This window comes from Eschscholzia californica, unplaced genomic scaffold (genome assembly GCF_041429995.1).
Source record: "Eschscholzia californica isolate CP2 unplaced genomic scaffold, dmEscCali1.0.p SCAF_1, whole genome shotgun sequence".
Classification (NCBI taxonomy): domain Eukaryota; kingdom Viridiplantae; phylum Streptophyta; class Magnoliopsida; order Ranunculales; family Papaveraceae; genus Eschscholzia; species Eschscholzia californica.
This window is the reverse complement of record NW_028238198.1, coordinates 2,084,743-2,102,669: the sequence shown is the minus strand read 5'-3', so window position 1 is coordinate 2,102,669 and position 17,927 is coordinate 2,084,743. Positions and strand designations below refer to the sequence as shown.

The window sequence follows — 17,927 nt, the reverse complement described above, 5'->3', positions numbered from 1 at the left end:
AATGGGGTAAGTATTTACACATGAATCTAGATAAATATAGTCATCTAATGGCCTACCAATTTTCTGACGAAGTTCACAAAAGTGAGATGTGTTTCTCAATATTCATTTCTACTCCAATGGAATTGGGTTGCCTTGATGTATAAAATGATTGAGTCCGGCGTGTGTTTTCATCTCTTTGAATATCATGTTGTTCTAGCTAAACAGATGTTCTAAAGTTATATAGATATTTAACCACCAATTGTCCGAATAAATTTTATCTGAATTCTATACAGAAGCATGGACAATAGTGAATTTAACTTCAATTCAGTCAATTTCGTCTATCTTGTTTTAATCTTCTCTTTTAACTTGAAATTGTTCTCTCCCAAAGCTTTGCTCCTAGATTTAGTTTACTAGTAAAATTATGTTCTTCCGAATAATTAAGATATAAATTAATGTCATGGTGACGGGGACGATGATGATGACATTCATGAAAGGTTGACAATCCTCGATGCTCTGATACTATATATTATGTTCTTCGGATTGAGAAAGTGTAAAACTACTGCTAATGAGTACTAGTATTGTCTTTGAACAGATAACTCATTAAAGGCGGAAGAGGAAATTGCTAGCACACCAAATGAAGGTAGCGTGGTCAAGTATAGAGGAGTCAAAACCATGCCTTTCATAATAGGTGAGATGTACTAGTACTTTAATACTCTATACATATGTGTGTGTTGTTTGTGTGTATAAGCGTGTTTTTCGAAGTGATTTTCAGTTTAAAAGTTAATGCACGGAATGGAACATTCGAGAAACTCGGGTCATGGGGAACATCAGCAAACCTCGTTGTCTATCTTACTAGTCTTCAACATGAAGGGAGTTACTGCTTCCATAATTGTCAATGCCTTTAAGGGGACTAGCTCCGTTTCGTCAGTGTTCGGAGGTTTCATTTCCGATACTTACCAGTAAAATCGGTTTATGTATCTTTGTTTCCTTTTGTCTTTTTGAAGGGAATGATTTTACTGACATTAACTGCTGCAATTTCGAAACTACATCCTCCAAATTGTGGGACGAAAGACAAAGAGCTTTGTGTTCAACCTACTGCACACCAATGGGCGTTTCTATTATGTTTGTTGGGCTTATTAGTTATCGGTGCCGGTGGGATTAGGCAATGTACTTTGGCATTTGGAGCTGATCAGTTCAATCCAAAAACAGAAAAAGGAAAGAGAAGTATTAACAGTTTCATCAATTGGTATTACTTTGTTCTCTGGTCTTATTTATTGGTTGCCTCTACTCACATAATCTACGTTCAATCTAACGTGAGTTGGGCTACCGGATTAGGTCTTTGTTCTTGTCTAATGTTATTAGCTTGAATGCTCTTATTCTCCGGTTCAGGAATGTATGTTACAGTGAAACAAAAGGGAAGTCCTTTTATGAGTATAATGCAGGTCTCGTTAGCTGCAACAGAGAAACAACGGTTAACTCAACCGAATAACCAACAAATTTCTCTCTTTAACTATGATCCGGCCAATTCTATGAGTTACAAGCTTAACCATACCGATCAATTTCGGTAAGAATCTAGTTTGAATCTTTTCTAGTTTGTGACTAGTTTATACTGTTTCATTGTCTAGCTGTGCTTCATTTCGTGTTTATACATACCACATGAAATTGTGAAGCTTATCTAATGCTTGTATAAGAGATTCACCAAGTGGGGAAATAATCGGAAGGAAGATGTATAATTAAATGTTTTTTTTATATTGTGAATGGTGGCCCTAAGTACAAGATTAACATGTTTTATTTTCACAATCTTTGAATGGTGGCCCTTGGTACAAGATTAGCATGTTTGCAAGTTGATCCCGATAAATGTTTTCTTTAATACTAGGTTATTTGATTGAGGAGTCCTGAATCATTTAATGTAATTGTTTTGAAAGTTGACTTTGATAACAATACGAAATCAATATAATGTGCTAAAATAAACATCTGATTTGAATAATCAAGAAATCATAAAATGATTTTACTTGTCAATCATTTGTAGTTATTAGAAAAATAAATATAATCATTCAATGAAAAAGAAAACAGTGCCACTTGCCCACTTGGTATAGAATCTTAGACAATGTAGATATCGTCATATCACCTCGTAAGAGATTTTCATCAGCAATCTCCCGTCACCTACGAGAAAAATGCTATGTTTGGAAGATTTCAACATAACATCCTGTTAACAGTTGTTTGCTTTACCACTGGTGAACTAGAAAGGGAAAGGGCACGATTTCGTCATATCACCTCGTAAGAGATCAGCAATCTCCCGTCACCTAGGATTATTTATTGAAGAACTTGAGAATGACACTCCAACCTCTAGTATTTAGTACTATTTTTCACTAATATTTGAAGTCAAAGATCAATTTGTACGATATATTATTTCCTATTAACCAAAAATAATATAAATATATACCTGCCTTGTAAAATATAACATAATATACTTCAAGGAATTGGTTTACTTATCACAATTAGCTTCTTTGAGATACTAATCCATAATAATTAAGATACAATCCAATATTTTCATGACGTCTACGATTATGATGTAATCCACGATTAGATTGCAATCCTTTGATGCTCTGATACTATATTAGGATGTTCATAGGATTGAGAAAATACAATAACACTACTGCCACTAAGTACTATATTGTCTTTGAACAAATTATTCTTCAATGGCGGAAGAGGAAATTAGTAACACACCAAATGAAGGTAGTGTGATCAATTACAAAGGAATCAAAACCATGCCTTTCATAATAGGTGAGTAACCAGTACTTTGACTTCCATGTACATATATATATATATATATATATATATATATATATATATATACATATACATATGTAGGTGTGTGTGTCTGCTCTTGTATTTACGCATTTTTCCAATGTGATCATCAATGAAACAGTTAATAAAATGCAGGAAATGAAATATTTGAGAAACTCGGACATGGGGAACTTCGCCGAACCTTGTTGTCTATCTCACTACAGTCTTCAACTTGAAGGGAGTTACTGCTTCCATAATTGTCAACACCTTCAACGGAACGACCTTCTTTTCGCCGTTGTTCGGAGGAATCATTTCGGATGCTTACTTCGGACGTTTCAAAACTATAGGCTTTGCCACCACAGCTTCTCTCATGGTACCCACTTAACCATAACTTCATCATATTAGGTTGCTTATATAATAGTAATTCTTGTTTATTTATATTTTCTTCTTCTCCTTGAAGGGAATGTTTTTACTAGCATTAACCGCCGCAATATCCAAGCTACATCCTCCAAATTGTATATTGAAAGACAAAGAACTTTGTGTTCAACCTACTAAAAACCAATGGGCTTTTCTGTTATGTTCGTTGGGTTTATTAGTTATTGGTGCTGGTGGGATTAGGCCATGTACTTTACCGTTTGGAGCTGACCAGTTCAATCCAAAAACAGATAAAGGAAAGAGAAGTATTAACAGTTTCATCAACTGGTATTACTTTGTTCTGTCCTCTTGCGCATTGATTGCTCTTACTCTCATAATCTACGTGCAATCTAATGTAAGTTGGGCCATTGGATTAGGTCTTCCTGCATGTCTAATGTTATTAGCTTGGATACTCTTCTTCTTGGGTTCAAGAATGTATGTCAAAGTGAAACCAGAGGGAAGTCCTTTTATGAGCATAATACAGGTCTTGGTAGCTGCAACAAAGAAATGGCGCTTAACTCAACCCGACAACCCACAAATCTCTCTCTTTAACTATTATCCGATCAAAAGTATCAATTCCAAGCTTTACCATACCAATCAATTTCGGTAAGAATCTACTTCAAATGTTTTCTAATTTGTGACTAATTTATGCTATTTCATCGCCCAGCTAGCCTTTGTTTCATATTTATGCATATGACATGAAATTTCGAACCTTTTTAATGCTTTATATCAATCTTGTTGTGCTTTGTTACGATTCATTTGGTTTTGGCCCTATTGATATAGATAGAATAAGCTTCTTTCCTGAGACTAATCACTGATGGATAGTTATGATTCTTCTTATGGATGGTAACAGGTTCCTTGACAAGGCTGCAATCATAACTGATGAAGATCGAATTAAAGAAGACGGATCAACTGCCAATCCATGGAGACTTAGCACAATGCAACAAGTTGAAGAAGTGAAATGTCTGATAAGAATTCTTCCAATTTGGGTTTCATCTGCTATTTTTCAGATCACACTAAGCCAACAACCAACATATGTAATACTGCAAGCTCTTCAATCAGATAGACTCCTCGGAAAATTTAGAGTTCCTGCTGCATCTTACACAGCATTCAATTGGCTTGCCATGGCCATATGGATCCCAATTTACGATCGTATTCTTGTCCCGTTCCTTAGAAAAATAACAAGTCAAGAAGATGGTATCACACTCCTCCAAAGGATGGGAATTGGGACATTCTTATCCATAATCTCAATGTTAGTGTCAGGATTAGTAGAAAAACGACGTAGACACTTTGCTCTTACTCGTCCGACTCTCGGAATTTCCAGAGGTGGTGGTGCTATTTCATCTCTGTCTGCTCTTTGGTTGATCCCTCAACTTTCTATTGGTGGTCTGGCTGAAGCCTTTAGCTTTATTGGCCAAGTTGAATTCTACTATAAGCAGTTCCCAGAGAATATGAGCAGTATAGCAGTGTCTTTCTTTGTACTTAGTTTGGCTTTAGGAAATTATGCGAGTGGTTTCATGGTTTTTCTTGTTCACAGAGTAACTGAAAAAGCTTCAAATGGGAACTGGCTGCTTCAGGATTTAAACAAAGGGAGATTAGATTACTTCTATTACATGATCACTTTGATTGAGGTGCTGAATCTTGTGTTTTTCTTACTATGCGCAAAGTGGTATAAATACAAGGATGTCGATCCAAATGTTGAGGTCGACCATAACATGGACATTAATCACCGTGAAGATCCTTCTGTTTGATTCGACGAGAAGATGTATATATATGTATGTGTATGCTTAAGTTTTTCATCAACTAATTGCGATTCATGAATATCTTTGTAGTATGATATGTGTGTAACTTCTCCAAGTGGCTATATTATAATAAGTGGTGGGGGTTAAATGTTAAATCGTCTAGAACTAGCCGTGTGGGGTGTTGGATCTAGACTCGTATACTGGACCCATCTAGCTTATCCTGGCATATGAAAGGGCCTAACCAGACCCTTACGCGCATATAAACTGGGATAACAATCTCGTATTACTTTGTCTCTCTTCTTGCTTTGCGGTTGCTATTTCTCTCATACTCAAAGTACAATCTAACGTTAACTCGGGCATTGGTTTAGCTCGTCATGGGTTTAAGAGTGTACCTAGAAAGTGAGGCCAGAGGGGAATCCTGTCATGAGCATAATGCAGGTCCTTGTGGATGCAACAAAGAAACGATGCTTAATTCAAATGGATAACCCACAAATCTCTCTTTAACTGATACCCAATTAATTCTATCAATTCTGAGCGACGAATTTCGGTAAGAAACTCTCATTCTATTAGTGTAGATCTTTTCTAGCTTTTTATGCTATTTCATTGTCTAGCTAGCTTTCATTTCATTGTCTTTGTTATACTTTGAGTTTCTTCCCCAGGACCAATTAATCAAGGCCACTCATGATTCTCCTTGTACATGGTAACAGACTCCTTGACGAGGCTGCAACAATAACTGATGAAGATTGAATAAACGTAGATGGATCGACTGCTCACGCACTGTGGAGAATGCAGAAAGTAGAAGTGAAATGTTTTGTGCCACCAGAAGTGCCTGATGACAATCAAAAGGTGATTATGAAACTTCTTTTAACTTACTAATAAGTTGATACTTCCTTTGCTTGCAATATAATGATAAAATCTAATGAATTTGTGTGTTCTCAAAGTGATTGTCAGTTTAAAAGTTAAGAAAATGCAGGGAATGAAACATTTGGGAAACTTGGGACATGGGAACATCGGCAAAACTCGTTGTCTATCTAACTGCAGTTTTTAACATGAAGGGAGTTACTGCTTCCATAATTGTCATTGCCTGCAATGACACCAGCTCCATTTCGCCAGTGTTTGGAGGTTTCATTGTCGATACTTATTTCAGACGTTTCAAAACTATTGGAATTGCCTCCACAGTTTCTCCCATGGTACCCACTTAATAATCATATTAGGTTGCTTATGAGTAAAATCGGTTTATTTATCTTTGTTTCTTTTTTTCTTCTTGAAGGGAATGATTTTACTGACATTAACTGCTGCAATTCTGAAACTACATCCTCCGTATTGTGGGACGAAAGACAAAGAGCTTTGTGTTCAACCTACTGCACACCAATGACCAATGTACTTTTCTGTTATGTTACTTTAGCTTATTAGTTGTCGGTGCTGGTGGGATTAGGCCACGTACTTTGGAATTTGGAGCTGATCAGTTTAATCCAAAAACAGAAAAAGGAAAGAGAAGTGTTAACAATTTCATCAATTGGTATTACTTTGTTGTCTCGTTTTGTTTATTGGTTGCCTCTACTCTCATTACCTACGTTCAGTCTAACGTGAGCTGGGCTATCTGATTAGGTCTTCCTTCTTGTCTAATGTTATTGGCTTGGATGCTCTTCTTCTCGGGTTCAAGAATATATGTTAAAGTGAAACCAGAAGGAAGTCCTTTTATGAGCATAATGCAGGTGTTGGTAGCTGCAACAAAGAGTCGACACTTAACTCAACCTGACAACCCGCAAATCTCTCTCTTTAACTATTATCCGGTTAATTCTATCAATTACAAGCTTCACCATACCGATTAATTTCGGTAAGAATCTCGTTTGAATCTTTCCTAGTTTGTGACTAGGTTATGCTATCTCACTATCTAGCTATGTTTCATTTCATATTTATACATACGTCATGAAATTGTGAAGCTTATCTAATGCTTTCGTATCGAAACTATATTGATCTTGTTGTTGTACTTGGAGAAAAAGTTAAAATTTTGGTTTTTGCTCGAGGTGTATCGGTGGAATAAGTTTCTTCCTTTTATTCATGGTAGCAGGTTTCTTGATAAGGCTGCAATAATAACCGATGAAGATGGATCAACTGCTTACCAATGGAGACCATGCACAATTCAACAAGTAGAAGAAGTGAAATGTCTAGTAAGAGATCTTCCAATTGGGTTTCATCTGCCAGTTTCCACATTGCAACAAGCCAACAACAAACATATATAATACTCCAATATCTTCAATCAGATAGACTCCGGGTCAAATTTACAGTTCCCGCTGCATCTTACACAACATTCAATTGGCTTGCCATGGCCATATGCATCCTAATTTACGACCTATTTATTGTCCCATCACTTAAAATAACAATTCGAGAAGGTGGTTTCTCATTCCTATCTATCATCACCATGTTAGTCTCAGGGTTAGTCGAAAAACAACGAAGAAACTACGCTCTAACTCGTCCGACTCTCGGAATTTCCAAAGGTGGTGGTGCTGTTTCATCTTTCTCTGCTCTTTGGTTAATTCTACAACTCTCTATTATTGGTTTGGCTGAAGCTTTCACTGTTATTGGTCTAATTGAAATCTATTATAAGCCGTTCCCAGAGAGTACGAGAAGTATGGCAATGTCTTTCCACTACCTTAGTGCAGCTGTAGGAAATTATGCAAGTGGTTTCATGGTTTTTGTTGTTCACAGCTCAACTGAACATACTGCAACTGGGAACTGGTTGGCTCAGGATTCAAACAAAAGGAGATTATGGCATTTTTTACCACACGATCGCTTCGATTGGGGCGATGAATGTTGTGTTTTTCTAAATATGTTCGAAGTGGTATCAGTATAAGAATGTCGATCAGAATGTTAAGGTCGATACTAAACATGGACGTGAACCACCCTGAAGACCCTTCTGTTTGATTCGACGAAAGGGTGTAAATGTATGTGCTTCATGAACATGTTTATAGTATAACATAAGTGTTTCTCTCGTCATCATATTTTGCTTTGTCTCAAGGGATAGGTTGTTATTTGCTTTGGATGTTGAGGCGAGACAGGCGGACCCAACACATCTAGCTCGGTTTGGCTTGTGAAATAGTCTGGTTGGATCCTTCAACGCGCTCAAACTAGGCCAACACGCCAGTTGAGTGGCCAAGCCTAGACACTCCAAGCTTACCTGACAGGATGAGGAAATCACATTTCCAGAGTAGAAAACAGACTGTTCCCTTTCAACAAAAAAAAAAGAAAACAGACTTTTCAACCCATTCTGGTTCGGAAAGAGACGGAGCCAAAGGACCAACAGTACCTCCCGAGACCAAACTATCAAAACCAGAGACGCGGTGGTGGCGGAACCGTCGAAACTAATACTAAGAGCAATCTGCATATTACGATCCCAGATAGACAGAAGAAGCAAATAGAGTTCATTTTTAGGTCCTTCAAACATAATGAAATCAATTTGATTTCATTTTTAGGTCCTTTCAAAACCTCAAACTAGATCGCCTAGTTTGTACCCGTGGTGAAACTTTCCGTGCCGTATAAATGACCTTATCAACCATGGAACATAATAAACAACCTCAATGACAAATTCATATATAAAATATGGAAGTACTCTAGGTCTTTTCTTCTTGATCTAAAACACCTATAGGAACTGGGTAATTACAAGTTGAAGATTATAGTTTCAACACTGAAGTTCGAAAAAGTTGGAGGTTTTGAAATCCAAAGCATAAACCACAAACAAAATTACAGAAACTGCACTACACATTTGATGATGATGACGATGATGATGGTGGTGAGCTCCAACTGTTTTACGCTTAACATTTTTCGGATGAATATTATACTAGCAATGAAGTTTACTCAGACTGTATAAGCTTGTTGGATGGTGTCGATATCAAGTCCTTTCAACCTCACCACTGATTCCACATGACCTTTGAGTGTATGGAGTTCTCTCAATCTGCATAAATACATAGTAAAAGTGTTAGCAAATCAAAGTTGGATTTACTGTATCTGTTTCTGGTGTATAATGTAAGTTGTTTTTTATTCTCGACTGAAAAAGAAAACATGGTACGATTGATTTTTACTGAATAAAGAAAAAAATACTAAAATTGATACTTCGGATCCTAAGGGGAAGAAAGTAATGGACGCAGATAAATAATCTTTGCCATCTTTGAAGAAATGTTATTGATATGAGTTTTCACGATTATGGTCATGTTGAGATAAATTTGTACCTTGCAATCTCCGCTCGTCTTTTGGCCTCTTCAGCCATCTGATTAAGATCTGTGACGCCAGAGCCATGGAACATCTTGGTGTCTGGTGGGTGAAGCCCGTGAAGAGTTCTCTGAGCGTGTGCCCACTTAAGCTCACGTGCTTCTTTTCCGAAATCCTTCTGCCTCGTGAAGGCAGTCTGCAAAAAACAGATGAGAAAACCAAGACGGAATAAGGAACCACGTCCGAAAACTCTCTCTCGCCCTCTTTACATATCAAATGGAAAGTAAATGTGGAACATACCCTTTGTTCGATAACAAGATCCCATGCCCTTCCACTCAGAGCATAACGAATTATGAACTTCAAGATATCGAGAGGAAGGTAGAAGATGATGTTATAGAGCCAAATTATACCGGCCCAACCCCACCCGATGCCTTCTATTGCAGCAAATGCCCAGTTTGCATAGACTGCAATAAGGGTAGCTATCTGCGACAATGAAACACGTATTTGTTAGAGCTTTTCTCTGAAAATTTGTTCCATCTTTCTCTAATGTTCCCTTTTCCTTCTCTTGATTTCCTTTTCCTCTTTCTAAGTAACCATCTGTAAAGAAAGTGCATTTAATCTGCAGAGAATAGGGGGAAGAAAAATGCTTACCAGCTGAGCAACAGCGAATGCCGCAACAAGCAACAGACCTGGTCGCTCGACAAAAGACCAATTCCGTGAACGGGTCACAAATATGAGAGCCTGACTAATGGTGCTTACTTGCAGGTATATGGCAGAGGCAAGCATTTTTATATCATCATTGTCATTTTTGTGAAGGCTACGAACATGGAATATCCTCTGAAATCACCATACAAGGTAAGTATTATCTTAACAATTAAAGTAAAAGGTCTAGTCGAGCCAAAAAGATGGATCTCGGAAGTGATGATACTTGTTGGGAAGATGGTGGTATTAACAAAATAAGAAATCAGTGAAACTTCAAAAAATCTGCGTACCGGGAAGAAATTTGTTTTATATGCAGCCCAAAAGAATATAACAGTCATCATTGCCAAGTAACCACCAAGAATGATACCAGTTGCAAAGATCTCAGCCAGCTTCCAGCTATCTGGTAGAGGTGATGGTTTCACCCTATCCTTCGATATTGTCATTATAGTACCTGAAATACGGAAGTTAGTCTAACCTGGAGAGGGAATACTTGTCACCGACCAGTCAAAACAAAGTAACAGCGACTTCTAAAGAACTTCAAGAATTGTATGTATATATATATACATGTATATCAAAATAGGTTCTTATGAAGCAAATACGAACCATCGTTTAGTATGGCGATAATGAGCACCATGAAAGGAGGAAAATCGAACTTCCATATTAGAGCAAGTAGCATGAAACCAAGCTGTCACAATGGATCATCACATGAATAAAAACCTTCCTTCTAACTACGCTATACAGCAATAACGGTGTAATATATATATATATATATATATATATATATATATATATATATATAACATAACAAACCAGTAACTTACCACAATACGGATAGTAATAGAAACTGCATAGATCTGCAGAAAAAAGAAAAACGCTTTCACGTCAAATGGAAGATTATATCGTCAACAAAATGGAAGAGGTTTTGAGTTAATAAAGGTAATCTGATAACAATATTGTTAGGCCAAACTGTATTGAATCATGATAAGAATCACGGATTACCGTATAATTTTTCATCCTCTGAAAGATTGCTCGACTTGTCAATACGGCACTGATGATAACGCTGAGACCCGGTTCTGTCAATACAATGTCTGAAGCACTACGAGCTGCGTCAGTTGAATCGGCAACAGCTATACCAATGTCAGCCTTTTTAAGAGCAGGAGCATCATTAACTCCATCACCAGTCATTCCACAAATATGTTTTAGAGCTTGCAGGCGTTTTACGATCTCATATTTATGTTCTAAAATCAACAGAAATGTAGAAGTAAATATTTAGAGAGAGATTTTAAGCGTCCATAACTCCACAAGGATATATCAAAACATTACCAGGGAAAACACCAGCAAAACCGTCGGCTTTCTCTATCAGTTCATCAATGGGCAGAGCTGCTACGGACTCATCCTTGTGCTGGCCCAGCAATGCAGATGAGGGGTACATGTTGGTTCCCATACCCAATCGACGCCCAGTTTCCTTTCCAATGGCCAACTGGTCACCTGATATAGAATGTAACAGGCAAAATAATTGATACTTTTCGAAAAGGGGAGTCAAATAACTAATCAAATTGAAGGTCTCTTCACTAGCTGGCAATTGAAAAGACATGGAAAAGGATGGTAAAAAGGCTGGGACTTGGGATTGGTAGTACTCGGTACTGAGTAAGAAACTGCAATGTAATGGCAGTACCTGTGATCATCTTAACATTTACACCAAGGTTCAAAGCCCTCCTAATTGTTTCGGCACTGTCATGTCTGGGTGGATCGAAGAGTGGAAGAAGCCCAATAAACTGCCATGGTCCTCCCATACTCTCTTTCCTCCCATCTGGAACTTCCTGTACGGCAAAGACAAAATCTAATAAATTTATAGCAAAAAAAAAATGATTTAGCAATAAATCATACATGTAAGGACTAAGCAACAAGAAACAGGGTAAGAAAGAGAAGTAAATGTCTCGCCTGGTAAGCAACTCCAAGTGATCGTAGACCTCGTTCTGCAAACTTATCAATTATCGTATGAACTCTACGCTCAATGTCTGACTTATTGTGAGCAAGATGCAGAATCTGTGACCATTGCCGTAAGGTTTGCATACGATAAATTAACCAATGATTTATGAATAACCCAAAATAAAACCAACAGAAAATTATAAAAATGGTACCTGCTCTGGTGCACCTTTGCTGACCCGATGCATTTTACCTTCACCATCAATATAAGTAAGGGCTGTTCGTTTGTCAGTTGGGTTAAACGGGAGAAAGTGAATCTCTTGAATTCCAGCCCGTGCCTTCGGATAAAAAACATAGGAAATACAAGAAATGATAGACAATAATCAATGCGCATTCTATGTCCCACGAGAAAAAGTTATATCGCCAAACTACTTACCTCCATTGGATCAGCCAGCATCCCAACAATGGCAGCATCAATCGCGTCTTGGTTTTCAACACGGGAGGCTCGGGCTGCCATTAGAACAACAGTATCTTGGTCTATTCCTTTTGTGAAAACCTGAATACACAAATTCAAGCACAATAGTTATATCGAGAAACCCATCAGCCTGCCTTCCTTAAATAGCCGCAAAAACAACTGTAAGGGCTATATGACCTCAATAAGATTCTTGTCGACTGAAAGCTTGTTCAAAGTTAGTGTTCCAGTCTTGTCACTGCAAAGAACGTCCATGCCAGCCATTTCTTCTATAGCTGTCATTCTTTTTGTGATAGCTCCCTGCATTAGTGCAATTCTGATCGCTTATATATGTGTATATACATCACCCAATTAAAATTAACCTCGTCGACGAGGATGTCTTTGCTAACCTGTTGAGCAAGGCGATGAGAACCAATTGCCATTGTCACCGAGAGCACCGTGGGCATGGCAATGGGAATTCCTCCAATAAGAAGCACAAGAAGATTGTCAATTCCTGGACGATATTGCCTGTCTTGTATCGGGTACATGACAATGATCTCTATTATCATTCCTATAGCAATTGAACATATACAGAAGTTTCCTATTGCTGTCAAGACCTAGGAATCAGTGAAAGAGATAAGATTACGTCAAATTTAGTCAAAAGACATCAATCAATATGTAAGAAAGTATGAAAAACTCGACTTGTGATTTCCTCACCTTTTGAAAGTGACCAACTTGGTTTGTCGAATCTACAAGATGAGCAGCCTTTCCAAAGAAAGTATGAACCCCAGTAGCAATCACAACTGCTTCAATTTCTCCTTGTTTACAGGTAGAGCCCGAATAGACACCATCACCCGGCCCTTTCGTTACGGGTAAGGACTCTCCTGTAAGTGCAGACTGCATTTACGAAAACTACGTGAATAGAACTCCAATTTATTCCACGAATCGAAAAAGCAACAATTTTCACCATAACCCACCTGATCAATTTTCAAAGGATCTCCATCGAGAAGACGAGCATCTGCTGGGACAATATCCCCAAGCTTAATACTAATTACATCACCAGGAACAAGAACAGCTGCATCTTCCTCATTCCACCTTCCATTCCTAAGAACCTAACATTTTTTTTCATTAAACAAACCTTACTTCAATTCGACTTCGAATTATACATATACTAAGATGAATAATCATATACATCTCTAGTCTATACTAACATGAAACAATTCATAGTTTCAAATAACCGAAAACGAAATGATTTCCCCCTTCATTAATACCTTGGCTTTTGGTGCTAATCTAGCCATGAGAGCGGCTGCCGCATTTCCGGCGTTGTTCTCCTCAATAAAACTGATTGTTGAATTGATTACTAGCAGTATAATGATTCCAACAAAATCCTGCCAATCTGGAGGCTTACCCTGCAACAAGATAGATAGAGAAACAGAAAGATTAAAGAATACTACCCATTACAGAATACTAAAAGAAGAAACAGAAAAAGGGTTTCTTACCCCTCCATTAGCAAGGGCAATGGCCATTATTGCAGCAGCTTCCATAACCCATGATAAAGGGTTCCACATAAACCCCAAGAACTTCAAAAACTTACTCTCCTACCAAAAACAAAAAACCCACCAAGAAATTGATGAAAAAGTTAGGGATAAAAAACAGAGTTAGGGAAGAAGTAGTAGAAGATGAAAACCTTTTTCTCTTCAAGCTTATTATAACCAAAAATGGTTAATCTCTCTTCAGCTGCTTCAGTTGTTAAACCTTCTTTACTACATCTTAGATTCTCAAATACTTCTTCTATGGGTATATTTTCCTGCATTTTAACACCCAAAACAAGAAATCATCATCAAGAACCATTAACTTACTTCAAGAACTTTCAGAATCAAAAAAATTTGAGATACCCAAGTTCAGATCCAGTACCAAATCAACTGCTTCCTTCAACACAGCCTCTAGAACTTCAGCTTTGTCCCCCATCTCTCTCTGTTTCTCTCTCTACCCTCTCTCCTGCTTAAAGAGATGATGAAGATCAAACAAAAACACTGAAATAATATCTTTATTGAAGTATTAAAAAAGGTTGTGACGGTTAAAGTGTAGATTTCTACTTCACTTGTAAAACTTATTAAAGAGACCCTCCCCAGACCCTCCCAAAAAATGCAGAATGCTAGTATTACATCCGTACAATATTTTTAATTTTTGCAATAAATAAACAATTGTTTTACCTATTTTATTCCTCCTTCCATATGGTCCCTCCCCAGACCTTCCGTCTGATGTGACAACATATCACTTAAACGTAGAGTAAATGAAGAGAGAATGGTGAGAATACATGCACCAGTAGAGACGTCGTCACATCAGATGGAGGAGGGACCAACCGGAAGGATGAATAGAATTTTTGCTTATCTGTCACATACTTGGTCTATCTTGGTTGACCACATCAGTCGTCCGTTAATATTTTGTGTCAACTTTCATTTTTGATAAATACTAATTGAGAAAGTAAGAGGTCGATTGTAATTTTTTTCTTACAATAGATATATAAGTTACTATACAAAAATAAGCTTATTGTGGAAGGATGTGAACCAAAATCTACCCCCAATCCATCAAAACTCATTGTGGTGTTGTATTTAATAGGTTAATACAGTTGTGAAGAAATTTACGAAAAAAATTAGTTGAATGAGTATAAATAATTTATAAAAATTCAATTTTCTAACTTGTTAAAAATAGAAAAAATTAATGACATAACATGTGAATTTAGGAAACATGATAAGAGAACCTTAAATAGAAAGAGTAACATTAATATGAGTACTTATTTTGTGACAGACGTATCGAAACAATATCATAAATATTATTGGAAATTTACTTCAGAATAAGATAATCAATTGATTTTATAGAAAAATATAAATGTATAATCTTATAATAGATTATGTTGATGAAAATTAACTTATTATAAAGAGTTTTAATTAGATGAAATTTAATTGCAAAGGAAAATAAATTGTGCAGAAAAAGATTAAAAGGAAGAAAAATAGAGTGAAAAACAGGAGTAATAGAAAAGAAAAAGGGTTGCTTTCGCTCGGACTCTTTAGGACTCATGGTAGAATAAAAAGGAAGCCATAAAAGTGAGTGAGTCATTGATGATCTTTTGGTATTCTAAACTTCTCTTTCCACCCCCTTTTTCTTTTTCTCCCTCACACATGTCATTCTTACCTATCTTTCTCTTCCACAATTATTGGCTAATCTCTATGCCATAAAGTCATGAATAGTGAAGGAATTTCCCCATAAATTATAATCTTTCAAAAAATTTATATGATCTTAAAGATCGATCGAGAGTGTTTATTTAATTCATGATGTACTTTTACACTATTTATTTTTAAAGTAATTTTTTTTGAGAAATTGGCTCCGATTTACGTTAGTCGTTAGAAGAAATTGATACATCATGAAGATGCGATGACCACGAGAACTGTTGAATTTAAACCATAATGAAAAAGGCCTAAAGTCCAACAAATTTATTATATTATTTACTTTATGCATTGCCTAAATTACATGAGATAAATTTTGATGGCAAATTACTTCCATCGAAGCTCGATCCCACGATTTCATGGGCTTTAAAGGAGTGTCTGACCGGTTCACAAGAGAGTGGTGGACTATTCTTAAAGTTTTGATGTCATATAAATTACTACCTTTTGTAGTAAACTGTGAAAGAAAATGTTAGTTTAGGTACATTCCACTGTGGTTCTGTCAAACAATAAGTGGGTGAATTGGTTAACTTTCATTCTCCAATTACTATTTTATAGCTAGAAGTTCATTTTCCAATTACTATTTTATAGATTATGTTTGAACGTTAGAAGTTCAAATTAGGCCTAAATAAATGTCATTTAGTAATGTTATTTATTATCTCCACATGGATTGAGACGAAACAGAAGCGAAATAAATGGAGACAATTTTAAACTATTAAGGAGTTCATCTAATAAAGTATTACAGTATAGTATATCATAGTAATCAAGCAATAGTAATTTTTTGTTTTTTTGTTGAAGAGTGTTCTTTTTGTTATATCAAGAAGAGTCAGATATTTCATAAAAAAAAAAAAGAGTCAGATGAATCTTTTATCAAAAAATAAAAAGAAGAGTCAGATGAAAGGTTTCATCTATTGAATTTTTGTTTTTACCATCCAAAGAGTTTATTTTTTTCATTTCCAAGCATATAAAGTATTGTGAGACGCAGGGCCGTGCCTGAGAGTTTAAGGGCCCCGTGTGAAATTTGAATATGGGCCTTTTAGAACAAAAAAAACTACAAACAAAATTTGAACAAAGTATAATTTCTTTGTTAAAATATATTGTTTCTTTGTATAAAATATAATATAGAATCTAAAAGTGGGTTTTTGGATGTAGCATTTTTGTATCGTGATTTTCGCATACATACCTTCGAGTTTTTTTTTTTACTAATTTTAGATATCTATTTCTAAAAATACTTCAAAAAATGAACCCAAATACGTAACAAAATGGTACAAAGTAAAAAAAAATAAAGAGTCAATTAGCAATGTACCATGAACATTAATTACAAAACCAGCTAAAGAGCAAAATTAATTTGCAAGCAGTGGGTTTCGAACCCTCGCCAAACGGGCGAAAGCAGGCACTTCTAACCAGCCCGGCTAAGGAATGTTTCATGTATGTTTGTCTATCTATATTTTATAAAAAAGCTATATAAGGATATTATTGCAAATGGGCCCTTGTCGGTGGGGGGCCCTGTGCGGCCGCCCTGCTGGCACGGGCCCAAGCACGGCCCTGGTGAGACTGAGACGCTAGTATTGTGAGTAAATAAGCTACTTTTTAGTGGTAACTTTTCATTATATACGAATAAATAAACTAATTTGATTTCAGCCGTAATACTATGACTGACCAGTATTCATTATTCACGCTCACCATTACTTATTTACAGAAAAATATATACTATTTAATTATAGACCACAAATAATAAATAATTATGTCTATTTCTAATATAAAATTCTAAAAGTAAGCTAGATTGCCTACTCTTCGTAACAATTTTCTCATCGACCAAATGACTATATAAATGAATAAATAAATCACTATTGAAAGATGTTAGAGAATAGAGTGTTAGAGGATAGATAGTCATATGAATTATCCTAGATAGTCCCACATTGCATTTAAATTATATTATTGTGTTTAGAAGCTATTGTAATGAGTAAGGATTAGTTGTATCAACCCATTGCACTTATCAATATCTTGATAAGTACATTGATTTGAGGGGGAGTGTTAGAGAATAAATAGTCATATAAGTTATCCTATATAATCCCACATTGGATGAGCTATTATTAGTGTTGGTACCTTGAGCCTATATAAAGGCTTCATATGTAATAGCTAAGCATTGAACTCACACTCAATGCTATTCTCCTTCTCCCATATTATTTATCTTTTTTTTTTTGTTGAACACCCATATTATTTATCTAACAGAAGAGAACAAGAGCTTCCCTTCAAACCATCTTTTGTTCATATAATATGTTCATGAGAAAACAATGAAAGAGAAAAGAGATGACTATACTAGATGAAACAAGACAGGAAATGATAGAAAATATAAGAATGAAAAGACTTTTTTTTTTTTTTTTTTGTTGACGAAGAATGAAAAGATTAGATATAGGTTTTGGTGAGGTGGTAAGACTTGAGTGAGTAGTGTGCTTCCACATTTTCAAGTGGTTACCCACCTTTGATTCTTCTATTTCC

The 17,927-nt window shown here is 36.2% G+C and overlaps 1 protein-coding gene and 2 pseudogenes across 2 annotated transcripts; 2 read left to right on the top strand and 1 right to left on the bottom strand.

The window, feature by feature from the left end:
- Window positions 1–2,678: 2,678 nt before the first annotated feature.
- LOC147563114 (protein NRT1/ PTR FAMILY 2.11-like) lies at window positions 2,679–5,077 on the top strand (annotated as a pseudogene). Its single transcript, XR_015231040.1, has 4 exons — window positions 2,679–2,763; window positions 2,923–3,139; window positions 3,227–3,786; window positions 4,034–5,077. The product of XR_015231040.1 is annotated as a protein NRT1/ PTR FAMILY 2.11-like (transcript).
- A 219-nt stretch (window positions 5,078–5,296) lies between these two features.
- Window positions 5,297–7,924, top strand: LOC147563113 (protein NRT1/ PTR FAMILY 2.11-like; annotated as a pseudogene).
- Window positions 7,925–8,485: 561 nt separating this feature from the next.
- On the bottom strand, window positions 8,486–14,229 carry LOC147563112 (plasma membrane ATPase 1). The gene is made up of 21 exons (XM_086634967.1): window positions 14,122–14,229; window positions 13,895–14,014; window positions 13,707–13,805; window positions 13,479–13,616; window positions 13,185–13,319; window positions 12,925–13,104; window positions 12,618–12,824; window positions 12,409–12,528; window positions 12,193–12,312; window positions 11,972–12,094; window positions 11,772–11,876; window positions 11,506–11,650; window positions 11,154–11,318; window positions 10,830–11,068; window positions 10,652–10,684; window positions 10,434–10,515; window positions 10,121–10,281; window positions 9,780–9,965; window positions 9,429–9,611; window positions 9,149–9,324; window positions 8,486–8,874 (listed from the first exon to the last, which is right to left on the bottom strand). Exons 1-21 carry the CDS (start codon window positions 14,173–14,175, stop codon window positions 8,778–8,780), a joined length of 2,868 nt encoding a protein of 955 aa, XP_086491093.1. The 5' UTR covers window positions 14,176–14,229; the 3' UTR covers window positions 8,486–8,777.
- Window positions 14,230–17,927: the final 3,698 nt, after the last annotated feature.

Coding starts and splice junctions, on each gene's coding strand:
- LOC147563112 (XM_086634967.1), bottom strand. CDS start 14,175: ATGGGGGACAAAGCTGAAGTTCTAGAGGCTGTGTTGAAGGAAGCAGTT. Junction 11,877..11,971: donor GCAAAGGTGCACCAGAGCAG/GTACCATTTTTA, acceptor CAATGGTCACAG/ATTCTGCATCTTGCTCACAA. Junction 11,069..11,153: donor TTTTGCTGGTGTTTTCCCTG/GTAATGTTTTGA, acceptor TGTTGATTTTAG/AACATAAATATGAGATCGTA.